Source organism: Coenobita brevimanus, chromosome 107, assembly GCF_032717465.1.
Source record: "Coenobita brevimanus isolate Jiangsu-jjx chromosome 107, ASM3271746v2, whole genome shotgun sequence".
NCBI lineage: Eukaryota > Metazoa > Arthropoda > Malacostraca > Decapoda > Coenobitidae > Coenobita > Coenobita brevimanus.
This window is the reverse complement of record NC_137060.1, coordinates 26,927,548-26,941,127: the sequence shown is the minus strand read 5'-3', so window position 1 is coordinate 26,941,127 and position 13,580 is coordinate 26,927,548. Positions and strand designations below refer to the sequence as shown.

The 13,580-nt window shown below is 42.0% G+C and overlaps 1 protein-coding gene across 1 annotated transcript in view; it reads left to right on the top strand.

Annotated features, from left to right (window-relative positions):
• Window positions 1-13,580, top strand: part of LOC145416755 (uncharacterized) — a 44,448-nt gene that overhangs the window by 28,571 nt on the left and 2,297 nt on the right. Inside the window, exons 17-28 of the mRNA XM_080285679.1 lie at window positions 400-573; window positions 898-955; window positions 1,580-1,638; window positions 1,714-1,719; window positions 2,860-2,979; window positions 3,904-4,122; window positions 5,858-6,043; window positions 6,949-7,031; window positions 7,727-7,897; window positions 9,966-10,673; window positions 11,262-11,841; window positions 12,497-12,660. Coding sequence (XP_080141805.1) covers window positions 400-573; window positions 898-955; window positions 1,580-1,638; window positions 1,714-1,719; window positions 2,860-2,979; window positions 3,904-4,122; window positions 5,858-6,043; window positions 6,949-7,031; window positions 7,727-7,897; window positions 9,966-10,673; window positions 11,262-11,841; window positions 12,497-12,660 — 2,528 coding nt within the window. The remainder of the gene's footprint in view (window positions 1-399; window positions 574-897; window positions 956-1,579; window positions 1,639-1,713; window positions 1,720-2,859; window positions 2,980-3,903; window positions 4,123-5,857; window positions 6,044-6,948; window positions 7,032-7,726; window positions 7,898-9,965; window positions 10,674-11,261; window positions 11,842-12,496; window positions 12,661-13,580) is intronic.

Here is a 13,580-nt window from a genome sequence, read left to right as displayed (position 1 = left end):
AGTGAGGAAGAATATAAAATGAAGAGGGAAGAGTACAGATATTATTAGTGGAAAAGACTATAGAGAGAAGAGGAAGGTAGGAAGAAACCATGAAGATATTAGTTGCAGGGGAAGTATTCAGTATACAGAGAAAATAAAGGAATGTGGAAAACAGACGTGGACTATAACATGCAATCAAGAAGAAAAGATTCATCATCCTTAGCCTATTCCAGTACAGTATAACAGATTTATAATAATAGGAATAGACTCAATGATGATGAGGTTGGGTACATTTAAAAGAAGAGAGCTCTCTCACTGTTTGTAATTTGTGGTTCTTCTTTAGACTACTTCACTGTTTCCACAACTTGTCCAACATCCCCAGTTGTTACCAGACATTAACTTTTTTCCTGTCACCCCCAGGAGGACACCCCTCGTGGAACATGTCTCACCTTCCCGCAGACATCTGGCGTCTGGGTGGTTTCCGAGGCTGTGTATTTGACCTGCGCGTTGCTCCATCCAACACAGGGCCCTGGACAGCAGTCAGAGTGGCGGCAGCAACTAATGTTGGGGAATGTGGCCATAGTGTGTGTACCAGCCGCCAGAACAAAAATCACCAAGATTCCAGCCATCAGATTGCCACCCCCAGCCACCAGATGGTCTCTCCCATCTACCAAGTTGACATCCCTAACCACCAGCTTGACATCCAGGAGAGCCAGCCTGAACGTTCCACCTCCAGCCAGTTTGAAAACCATGAGACAACCACATCCAGCTATCAGGATTCCTTTTCCACTCAAGAGTATGTCAGCTTTGAGAGACTCCTGTATGAAAATCTAAACAGGCGCAAGAGGTCCCCCATCAGACACCAAGAAGACAGCAACCATGGGGAACAATTAGACAGCCTACAATATGACAGCCCAGACAGCCAACCCCCTTGCTATAATGGTGGTTGGTGTGTTAGCCTGGGGTCTACTTACAGGTACATAATCTTTTCTTTGATTAACCCCTTCAGATAGTTACACTGAGGACATCACCTGAGAATTGTAATGAAAAGAATAATATATAAATTGCATTCATGGACTGGCAAAAGCCTTATGATGGAGTGAATTGGGAGCTTAGTATTGGTGTAAGAGGGATAGTGTTGAGGGCAGTAAAGTTCTTTTATGAGGATAATGCAGGTAATGCATGTGTGACAGTGTGGAAAAAAACTAGTGATTCTTTGACAGTTGATGTATATCTAAAACAGGGGTGTTATGTTGTCATGATAATGTACAGGGGAAACTCTTGACTTGTCTGTATATTGATGATACAGTTTTAATGGCATAAAGTGATACCATAAATTCTGTATGTCTCGTTCCCACCTATCTAACTGCCAGCCTGCACATCTATCTCCCATTCTGAATGTCAGACTTTACATCTTTTCTATATGTCTCTTTCCTACCCATCTAGCACCCAGCCTACTCATCCATCTCCCTTTCCAAATGTCTAACTACAGTATACGTCTGTTCTGTATGTCTCCTACCTATCTAGCTGCCACCCTGCTCATCTAACTATCTTCCTTTCCGAATATCAGACTATACATCTCTCTTTCATGTTGTTGCAGGTGTGAGTGCCCTGTCGGGTGGAAAGGCCCCAGATGTGAGATTCCAAGTCACATCTGCAGTGAGGGAAGAAGAAGAGGAAATGGGACAAAGAAAGTGGAAGAGAGAGAAAGATTGATAAATAGAGAATTGAAAGAAGGAAGTGGTGAGGATGGGAAGATACTTTTAGGAATAAAACAAGGAGCAAGAGAGGAAAGGCCAAAACAGATAAAAGGAGAAGAGAAAGAAGACATAGAAACTAAGGATAATATACACAGCAAGGAAAGGGAAAAGGAAGGAAAAGAGAGAGAAAAAAATAGAGTAGCAGAGGACAGAACTGAAATGACAACAGAAAAAGAAGAAATAACTGAAGAAATGAGAATTCATATGAATGCACAAGTAAAAAAAGAAAAACAGAAACTTGAGGAAGCAAATGGAGAAGAGGATGAATTTGGAAGAACCAAAGAAGAAGAAGGAGGAAGAAAACAAAAGGAGTTACAACAAAAACAAGATGAAATAAAGAATAGAGGAACAGGAGGACAGTTAAAATCACCATCTGTGGTTGAAGAAGAGAAAGAAAACAAAACAAGGAATGAAGCTGTAGACCTTGAATTAAGATTAAATGAGGAAGGGGAAGACAAAATGAATTTAGGAAGAGTTCTGGATATATTGATGGTGGAGGAAGAAGAAGATGAAATTAAAAATGGAAGTATAGAAGATGGAGGAGACAAAATAAAAATGGAAAGAAGACAGCTAGAAATAATGGGCATTGAAGAAAATGACAATAAAGACAGATTGAAAGATGAACAGAGAGAAAATGAGGAAGATTCAGTAGACACTAAAGAACATGAAAGTTGGGTACAGAACTTAACTATGAATGATGAAGTTAGGTTAAAGAATGGAATGAAATCGTGGCTGGTAGAAATACAGCCAATAGAAGACACTGTGAGTTTGAGGATAGAAGATGGTGAAAACAAAACTGGTGATGAAAGGAGAGGAAGACAGCTAGATATATTGACTTTTGAAGAAGAGGAAAACAGCACGATTGATACAAGAGAAGAACCAGCAACAGTCCAACCACCAGAAGACAATATGAATGACAGGGGAGAAGACAAAATAGCCAAAACTAGGGAGGAAAAAAGGAAAGGACAGCTGGAAGGGGAGAGAAGAGAAGATAACAAAGACAAAATTGGTGAAGAAATGAAAGGAAGACAGCAGGAAGAAGAGAGACGAAAAGACAACAAGGACCAAACTGTTGAGGAAAGGAAAGAAAGACAACTAGGAATCCTGAGTGTGACTGAAGATAGTAAGAGTGATTATCTTCACTGCCCCCCGGGGTCCTCCTGCTTGCTAGTGAGGTCAGAGTCTGGGGGTCCCACCTGTATCTGTCCCCTGGGGAAGACTGGACCTCGATGTGATAGAGGTACGAGGGTTTAGTGGAGGAAGGAATTGATAAATATAGATTTGTTTAATTTGTTTTACATCTCCTCGTAAAGATGTCCCACCCTTCTTGACGCTGAATTACTGATGAATTGGTGGGAAAGATAATGTTATACATCGTCTTTCCCTTTAGTACTTTTCATTATATTTAATCCCATGGTGTAGGCAAAATGAGTTACTGAGTACTGTATACTGGAAGAGCAAATTGCAGTCGAAAATCAGTTGTAATAAAATTTAGTCCTTGTAGCCTCTCCAGATTAACCCAATCATGGTTTGCCGTTCAGAATGGAAGTGCAGTCTAGTTTCACCAAGTATACCATCTCAGGAGATAAAAATCTTAACTTTTTTATTGAGTAACCTTGAATTATTTTTTTCAGCTTAAGATTGCTGTTGTGTCCTGAAAGGGTTAAAAAAAGTCACCTGTTACTCTTACAGGATGTGGGAAAGATTGATTATTTTATTCTGGGGAATGTTAAGTATCTGTATTCAGCTTTAAGTGGCTTTCCATCCTTTGAACTAAGGTTGAGATAAGTATATACCTGTGAAAGGTGGAGTATTATAGGCATATCAGATCTTTCATGGAGAAAAAATGTGCACAACGCTATTGTACTGTAAATACTGGAGTGCTTGCCTCGTAATCAATATGTCCGTAATTTGTGCCCTCATCTGCTTAGGTGAATGAATGATGAATAGATGAATGTACAGTATGGCTAACTGGATGTGCAGGTAGACAGGTTTATAGATAATGGAAAAATGTTTGGATCAACCTTTTTAAGAACTGCTGGGTAAATTTATCTTTATTATTTGTCTAATTTTCTTAGGATGCATATTATAATTTGTCTCTCCTACCTCTCCTACTCATCACTTGTAATGATACTCTCTTAACTCCTGTCTTTCACATCTCCAGCCCTAAACATCACAGATCCCAGCTTCTCTGGTGAGGGGTCTTACCTGGCCCTTCAGCCATCTCGCTCCCTTCGTCGTGAGGTTCATCTGGCCCTCTCCTTCAGACCAACCAGCCTTGATGGCATCTTGGTTCTCTCAATACCCCCCAGACCACGCATAGTTGGGGACTGGCTGGCGCTGGTCCTGGTTAATGGTACCCTGGTTCTGTCATTTCATTTGGGTGAGTAAAAACACATTTTAAATTGTATGTTAAAGAATGGTACAGTATTTGTAAGGTTTAAACAGGGCACAGTGGGTACCTTCTGCTATGGAGAGTGGATGAAGCGATGGGATGTAACTTAGATATTTACTGTACTGGAATCCATGAGGAAGAGGAAGAGTGACAGTGCCCTGAGAGGATCACTTTTTGGTGTAAGAGAGGAGAGAAGAGGAACCCGCATTATCTGTCAGCACCATAGCTGTGCGTGAGGGTAGGACACATACTCCTCTTTGGATTTAAATATGAAAGAAACTTGTCATCATCATCGTCATCGTCACCTGTCATCATCCTGACCCATTTTTCAGTGTAAAGTTGATACAAAATGAATTTGAGTCTCATCTTTCATGCACTCCAGATGTTTCCACAGCAAGTGTATGAGTACTGAATGTCTAAAGGCTGCAGTTCCATGATTAGGTCTTGGAACTACTGTATTGGGTATTATGCAGTATTCATCCATCAGTGATGATATAAACTTTTACCATGCAGTATTTTTCTATGAAATAATAAGTAAAGTTTTCCATCCATCCATCATCCAGTCCTACATTGCCCCATGAGGAGCGTAAGAGCCTGGGGCTAGGCAGTTGGTCCCAACATTTAAGATGAGAGTGACCAGCCTCACTCATCCCTGAGTGGCATTACATGAGCAGTACACCCCAACCATCCCTTGGATATAAACCTTCACGGGCTCAATCTGATTGGAAAGCAATATTTACCCGCTAAACCACCAGGTGCCAAAATTTGGTTATATGGTTACCACCCAGCATAGTAAATGGTTTCCTGGTGTACAGGAAACCATTTGGCTTGTCACTCAGTGTAGAGTCACCCACAGGCAGAAGGAAGAAAAAAGAATGACAGAAAAGGGAGTGTAAAGTCACCCATAGGCAGAAGGAAGAGGAAGGAAAGGAAGACAGAAGAGGATGGAAGGAGAGAAGAATGGAGGAGAGGAAAGGGCAGACACCCGACAGCAGCATTACATCGAGTGAGTGGATGGTGAGCACCCCTACCTACCACAAGAGTAAAATAAAATTTACAGTAATTTATTCTGTCTTCTTCAGTAGATAACATAAACCAGCAATATCATGTCAACTGTAGATTCACCACAGGCACTTGGGGGTGGGGGGAAATGATAGTGAATTATATTTTAGGAAAATGAAGTGTGCTCTGTGGTATGTAGTTTGAAGTAAGGAGATACGTTAATGATCGGGTTGAAGAGAGAGTGCTTAGGTGGTATGATCACAGAGAGGAAATTGATGTAGTTGGGTGGTGAAATGAATAAAATGAATGAGTCTGAAAGTGAGAGAAGATGTGGTAGGCCAAGAAGGTTATATCTTAGCTCTTCAGTTTAGCCAGTTCGTCATAAGCTAAATAATGAAAATAATGGAGATAACAAGAACACAGTGAAAAAGATGTCATCATGGGTTAAGCTATCATCATCTCATTCCCTTATCTGATCTCCAGTACCTTCACCTTATCCTTCCTCCCTTACTTCCCTCTTGTCCATTCTCCTTTACCTCCCTATTATCCCCTCACCCATATTCACAACCCTTACTTTACCTTTAGCCCATCACCCTTATCCCATCCCTAAGCTATACACTGTATTATCCCACCCTTAAACCCTCAGCCACTTCTCCCTTATCCACTTTCAAATTATCCACCATATCATCCTCCCATATCACATTTTCCATACCTCCCACAGGATGGCCATCACCTGCCCCAGTAGTGGTGATGTCATCGTCCCCAGTGCAGGTGGGGGCTTGGCAGGAGGTGCAGGTGTGGCGGGAGGAGGGAGAAGGGGGCCTTCGTTTCCGTGGTAACACCACAAAGACACAGGCTGATGACAATGACTGGCGTTGGCTGGATGTCGGCCCTGAACTGTACATAGGTTGGCCATACCAGGTTACCAGGTTTTTTGTAGTCAGTCGATTTTCATTATTATTCAGGGATGTGTTCTAGAATAATGCGAGACACTCCATGCAGCTGTGACTTTGAAGAATCAGGCAAGTCAGCTGTATAGGTAACGATGAAACTTTAATTGACAAATCATTGAAAACTTTCTGTGAACTTAAAAAAAAAAGAAAAAAGGGGGGGGGGTAACTGCATCAAAAAGTGAAAACCTACTGTACCAGTCATTAGAGTACTCAGTCTGCCTGGGTTACTGCGTCTAAGGAGGTTCTCTTGGCCCTCTGGATAGTTTTTGCATATACAGCACACTGTTTTGATATCTTTTTTCACTATGATGTGTGTGTGTTGTGGGGAGGGAAGAGAGTTCCAGTTAATGTGAAACACATACTGTTGATACAAAGTTAAGGAGATGGAATATCCATCCCTTCATTTATCTGAGTGTCAGTTTCAGCTATTAACCAATATGTCAAGATAATAGTTTTCCTTATTTTGTGTGTGTATATCTGTCTCTTATCTACTGGCTGGTGCTGCATCTTGTAAGAGGTGGCACTGACTAAAGGACCTCGAAGCATTTCTATTCTTACCTAGTAACAACACCTCAGCCCATAGCATACCACTCTCATTTATATACTGTACATGTAGGTGTATGACATGTTATTATTGTCTTGTACATTATTAATTCGGTTCTACTATTAATATGGTTAGTGAAGGTGATATCTATCCCCTCCTGTTTGAAAAGTCTCCTCTAAATAGTATGATCTCTTGGAAAGAGCAAAAATAAAATTAAACGTATTCCAGTGTAGTGAAATGTTAAGTGAGGACTGCATATGAGTCGTGTAATATGGTTTAAAATTAAGCTAAAGGATATTTTGTGTGTGTATGCAGGTGGTGCCCCTGACCAGACCATGGTTCCTCCTCTGGCCGGGCCACCCCTCAGTCTCCTCCCTTTCACTGGCTGCATCAGTAAGGTGAGGGGATGACTCATGTTCTTGTATCACCGGCTTGTTCCACCACCTTTCTTTGCATCCTGGTTGCTTCATTCCTTGCTTCTTGCTTAATCTTTTGCATTATGTTTTTCTTAATTCCTGACTTGTCTTATGTTGCACTTCACCATGATAGACTGTTTACTTCTTGCTTCTTATATGACTTTTTTTTTGTTTCACCACTTATGTTCACTCATTGTTTTATTTTCATCACCTTTTCATATTTCGAGGTATATGAGGGATGGGGGGGTGAGTTGGGGGGAGGGTAGTCAAATGGTGGGTGACAGAGCGACTTGGAGGCGTTTTGTCTGCAGCCACCCTTTGCGGGATTAGGGCGTCGGGCTATACAGTAGATAGATAGATTTTCCTCATTCCTAGTTTCACTTTTATCACTGTTTGCTTCATGCCTCACTACCCTTCTCTTCTTGTTTCAGCACTTAAACTGTATCAGATTGTCTGGGTACAACAAGAATAAAATAATAATGATGTCCTTTTATTGAGATAGTTAAATAATTCACTCATATTAGTTAAATAATTCACTCATATTCACCCCTACCCCCATTCTGCCCATATTCACGATATTCCCAAACATTATTCACCCCATCCCATTCACCCCACTTTCATTCTTACCCATATTCTTTCCACTCCTGTCACGTATTCAACCCACTGCATTCAACTAGGTGATGATTAATGGGGTGGACCATGACCTGCGAGTGCCTGGGGAAGGAGGGAGTGTGGTGGGTGGTGCTGGGATTGGGGACTGCGACAAAACCCCATGTGGCCGCCATCTTTGTCTCCATGGGGGCACATGCTCACCTGCAGGGGACTCATTTGTCTGCAGCTGTACTCAGGTGGGTGTGGGGGGAATGTGGGAAAGAGTGTAAGGGTGCTGGTGGTGTGGGTGTGAGTGTGAGGAATGTAGGTACAAGGGATATTGGTTTAGGGTGTTGGTATAGGTGAGGATATAAGGGAATGTGGATAAGGGTGTTGGTGTGTGGATGAGTGTGAGGAATATAAGGACAAGGGATTGTGGGTGAGAGTGTTGGTGTAGGTCTGGGTATATGGGATGGGTGTAGATGTTGTTGTAGTCTGGGCATAAGGGAATGTGAGTGAGGGTGTTGGTGTAAGTGTGACTGTGAGGTATATGGGTATTAGGGATTATGGGTGTCTTGCTTTGCTCATGTGAGTGTGTGGATGAGTGGTGGGTGGATGGATATGATTGAGTATGTGAAGGGAGAATATGTGTGGTTTGGTGTGGGTTTGAGTGTCCTTAGGATGTTGTCTTGTAGTATGTGTTGGCCGTGATGTATAGGTGTGGATATAGGTGGTTTATTGAAGCATGTGGGGAGGGAGGTGGAGGAGTAGTAAGGGTATGTAGCAATGTATGTATTACTATATTCTTTTTATTTTTTTTATTTTATTTTTTTTTTTTAATGTTGATTTTAGGAAAAGGGGAAACAGAAGTGTGTGGTAATCATAGGGGCATTTGTCTTCTTAGTATAATAGGAAAAGTGTATGGTAGGATACTTATTGACAGAGTTAGAGAAAGAACAGAGAAATTAGTTGGAGAAGAACAGGGAGGCTTTAGGAAGGGAAGAGGTTGTGTAGATCAGATATTCATTCTCAGATCTTTAGTGGAAAAGTTTCTAGAGAAGGGAAAGAACTTGTATGCGGCTTTCATGGATTTGGAGAAAGCATATGACAGGGTGGATAGACTAGGATTGTGGAAAGTGTTAAAAATATATGGAGTAGATGGGAAGTTGTTGAATGCTGTGAAGAGTATGTACGATGGTGCAAAGGCTGCAGTGCGTGTGGATGGTGAACTAAGTGAATTTTTCTCTTTGAAAGTTGGGTTGAAACAGGGATGTGTCATGTCTCCATGGTTGTTCAATCTGTACATGGATGGGGTAATAAAAGAGGTACAAGGTAGGGTAGTGGATGTTGGATTGGCCCTGGTGAGAGAGGATAGTGTTTGGAAACTCCCTGTACTGTTGTTTGCAGATGATACTGTGTTGTTGAGTGAAGACGAAGGGGAGCTGCAAGGCTTGGTGGATGAGTTTGAGAGAGTGTGTAAGAAATGGAATTTAAAGGTGAATGTAGGGAAGAGTAAAGTGATGGTCTTTGAGAGAGGTGAAGTCAGTGAATGTACAGTGAGGTTGGATGGTGAGGAATTGGAAAATGTGAGTACGTTTAAGTACTTGGGTAGTGTGATGAGTAAGGATGGAGGTTTGGAGGGTGAAGTGCTTGAAAGGGTACAGCAGGGAAGAAAGGTTGCTGGTTCTTTGAAAGCAGTGATAAGAAACAGGGAAGTGAGCATGGAAGTGAAAAAGTTACTACATGACAGTATTGTGATACCAACTCTAACGTACGGAAGTGAAGCTTGGACGTTGTTGGAAGGACACAAGTCAAGAGTGAGAGCCGTGGAAATGAGTTATTTAAGAGGAGCCTGTGGAGTCACATGGAGAGACAGGCTGATGAATGAGGATATAAAGGAGCGTTGTGGTGTGGATGTGGATGTGATAGGAAGCGCTATGAGGAACACACTGAGGTGGTTTGGCCATGTGGAGAGGATGGAGGGTGAAAGACTGACGAAGAGGGTGTATGTGAGTGAGGTGGAGGGGGAAAGAGGGAGGGGGAGGCCGAGGATGAGATGGAGAGATGGGGTGGAGAGGTATATGAGAGAGGGGGGTGTGAGTTGGGAGCAGGGGAGTGAAATGGCGGGGGACAGGGCGACTTGGAGGCGATTTGTTTGTGGCCACCCCAAACGGGATTGAGGCGTCTGGCAATAGATAGATAGATAGATAGATTTTAGAGTGTGATGTATACTGTATTCTCTGTCTCTTTTCTCTCCTTCGTTTCTACAAGCCTCCCATTACCCTTTCTCTCAGTTCTTTTCTACCTCCCAACCATTTCCTACAGGACTACACAGGATCAAAGTGCCAGATCCCCATCACCTGTCAGAACCACAAGTGTCAAAATGGTGCCACCTGCCTCCCCTCTCCCACTCCCAGAAGGGAGAGGAGACAGGCTAGGCAAGGGGGAAGCAGTGTGAGGAAGGAGGAAGGCAAGAGCAGGCTGGAGGGAAGAGGAGTGAGGCAGGAAGAAGACACAATCAGGCAGGAAGAAGACAGGGAGAGGCAAGATGGCAGGAGGACTAGGCAGAATGGAAACAAGGCAAGACAGGAGGAAGGCATGATGAGGCAAGAGGAAAGCAGAGGGAGCCAGGGAGAAGGCAGAGTGGGGCAAGAAGAAGGCATAGGGAGGCAAGAGGAAAGCAGAGTGAGGCAAGAAAAGGAAGGGAGTAAGAGTGAAGAGGATTGGTTGAAGTGGCGACAGTGGGTAGATGAACACAAAGAAGAGAAAAATGTGATTGAGAAAATTTCGAGGAAAGAGGAAAGGAAGGGAGAAGAGAATGAAGGAGGGAATAGGAATGAAGGAGATGAACAGGGATGGAAGAAAGAAGGAAATAAAGAAGAAGGGGAGAGAGGAGAGAGAGATGATAAGATGGAGAAAGAAGAAAAGGAGAAAGAAGAGGAAGAGAAGAGAGCAGAAGAATGGAGAAAAGAAGAGGAGAGGAAAAGAGAAAAGGAGGACCAGAGAAATAGAAAGGAAGAAAAGGGAGAGGAGGATGAGGAGGGATGGAAGAATGAAGAAGTGGGAAAGGAAGAAGAAATTAAGAAAATGAAAGAAGATGAATTAAGGGAGACAGAGAATGATAGAAGAACAGAAGGAAGACCCTCTATGAAAGGAGAAAACGAAGAACAAATGAAAACGAGTGATGTAGAAAAGGAGGAGAAGGAAAGGGAAGGAAGAAAAACTGAGGAGAATATAAAAAGAGAAGATGAAGATAAATTGGAGAAGGAAAATGAAGAGGGGCCGAAGGAAAATGAAAAAACCAGAAACAGAATGAAGAGTGAAGAAGAACTCCTGAATGAAAGAGAGAAGGAAGAAAGCAAAGATGAAGGGTATAATGAAGAAGAGAAAATGATAGGAAGGGAAAATGATGAAGAACTAATGAAAGTGAGGAAGACAGAACAAGAAGAAAGGAGAGCAAAAGAAGAGGAAAGCAATGAGGAAACGAGTAATAATAAGAAATCAGAAAAAGAAGAGGAGGAAGATAGTAAAAAAAGAGAGGAAGAGGAGCTGGAAAAAGATAAAATTGAAAGAGAAGAGAAAGAGTTAAGTAGAAGTGAGGCAGCTCTAGACAGTGAAAAGGAAGAGGAAAAGGAGAAGGAAGAGACAGAAAGTATAAAGGATAGAAAAATTATAGGAGAGAAGAGTGGAGAGGAAAATGACAGAGAGGGTGAGGGAGGCAGAGAAATGCAGGAGAAAAAAAAGGAAGAGGCAGATAAGAATGGAAGTGAAATAGATGAGGAAGGAAGTACAGAGACACAAGAAATGGAAGAAAAACAGAACAAAAAGACTGGCAATAATGACAGAGATGTGGACACTGAGAAGGAAGAAGACAAAGAGAAATACGAGGAGGAAGAGAAAGATGGGAAGACATTAGTAGAAGACAAAGAGAGAGGAGAACAGAGAGGAGGCAAAACAAAAGAAAAGGAAGAATCAGAAAAGGGAGAAGTGGAGGAATATGGAGAAGGGAGAACACTAGAAGAAGGGAAAGAAGATGAGGTTGTGGAGAAAGAAGAAGCAGAAAAAATGGTGAATGAAGCTGTGGAAGAAGAAGAAAGATTAGCAGATGAAGAGGAAGATGAGTGGGGGAGAGACGAGAGGAGTGAAGAGGAATACACGTGTGTCTGTCCTCAAGGCTTCTATGGTTCCAGGTGTCAGACAAGTAAGTACCTCCTTCAAAATACTGTAGAGATAGTCGTCTTTATAATTTTTTTAATTTTTGATATTTGCTTATTTATATATTTATTTTTTACTATTAATATCTTCAGTTTAGTGATATAATCTTTTTTCTGTTCTTTCTATCACTACATAATTTTATTCAACTTTGGGAAGACATGATGTACTGAAGGGGTTAAGAAGGCTATATGTAACCCCTCCAAGTCAAAATTGAATGAAATAATCAGGAAATAGCAAAAACAAAACGTAAAATATGCCATTGAATCGAAAGGTTTAGCTCCACAGTAACACAAATTCCCTCTTAATATTCTGTTGCTACCCATAAAGTTGACTTGCCAGTTTCCCTGACTTACAGTACCAGCTGCATGGAAATAATTGTGATATTTTTTAACACATAGTCATATACCATCCTCCCCTTTATCTTGAACATCTCCTGTGTCTCATGCCTACAGTCACTCTGTTTCACACCCACATCATTCACACCCTTTCTTCACATTCATCCCCTCACACCAATTCACAGTCTATCCCTGACATATAGCCAGTGCCTCACACACTCACAAACCACTCTCCCCCCACACAGTCACAATGCAACCTTCTCCTGTCTCCACTCTCTGTTATATCTTGCTCCTTTCCTTCTTCAGGAAGTGGTGATGGGCGGTGGAGTGTCGATGGAGTGAGGTTCAGTGGGCAGAGCTGGGCTGTGGTGGGTGGGGGTCGTTATGGCACTCCATCCTCCACACAAGATGCCATTGCCTTCAACTTCACCACCAGGAACCCAGAGGGTCTTCTGATCTGGCGTGGGAAGGTGAGACAATACCACAATGGTTTCTTCTCACTCTGATAGAACAGATGAGCATAATATATATGTATGTGACTTATCCTAACTGTAGAGAGTGTTCTGACATTCTGTGGGATATTTTCCATGCTAAAAAATAGCCTTGTAAAGACTAGTATGTGTTATTGGTTGCTTCTTGTGGTGTTCCTGTTTTTATTTACTGATATTATTGGGCATGTTGATAACCATATATTCAAAATGTCAGCTGTGCTAGCATGTGGTAAGACAAACCTAGCCAGAGGTGTGAAACCTCTCTGGGGCTTTGAACATGCAAGTAAGGTGTGACCTTACTGAAAGTTGTTTGAAAGACATACAGCCGACACAGGTGAATGTCATTTGAGCGGAGCAGTCTTGTGATGCCTATACCTCAGAAGCCAGGGCCAGGCATTGCCAAAGCATTGACCTGCTTTTTGGCTGGTGATCCAGCTAGTAACGTGACTGTTAAGATTACCATACATCTTTCACCTTAACTTTTAATCTTTAATCTTAAATCTTTTCATCCCTTTACATACGGTAGCTCATTGACAAAGAAAAACAATACCACAACTCTACACATCCATTCCATAACACCTCTTCTTGATTAATGCTATTTCTCTTTGTTGATTTTGTGTTATAGTTCAGCATTCAGGATGGAGAGAAGGCAATTTTAGGCCAGGTTAGAGTAAAAGGGTGTAGCATAATCTCATTTTCAAAGTAGGATCTAGAGTAATGTTCTCAGATCAGTTTGGAGATATTAATTGTAGGAAACAGGAAACCTTTGATATAGCATCCTCCCCCCCTCTCCCCATCCCTTGGTTTATGAAGTAAAGGCCTTTCTGCAGTAAAGTGTTTGCTGGTGATGTGGCCACGTATCTGGAGGGCGAGGTTCAGCCACCACTCATACAGTACCA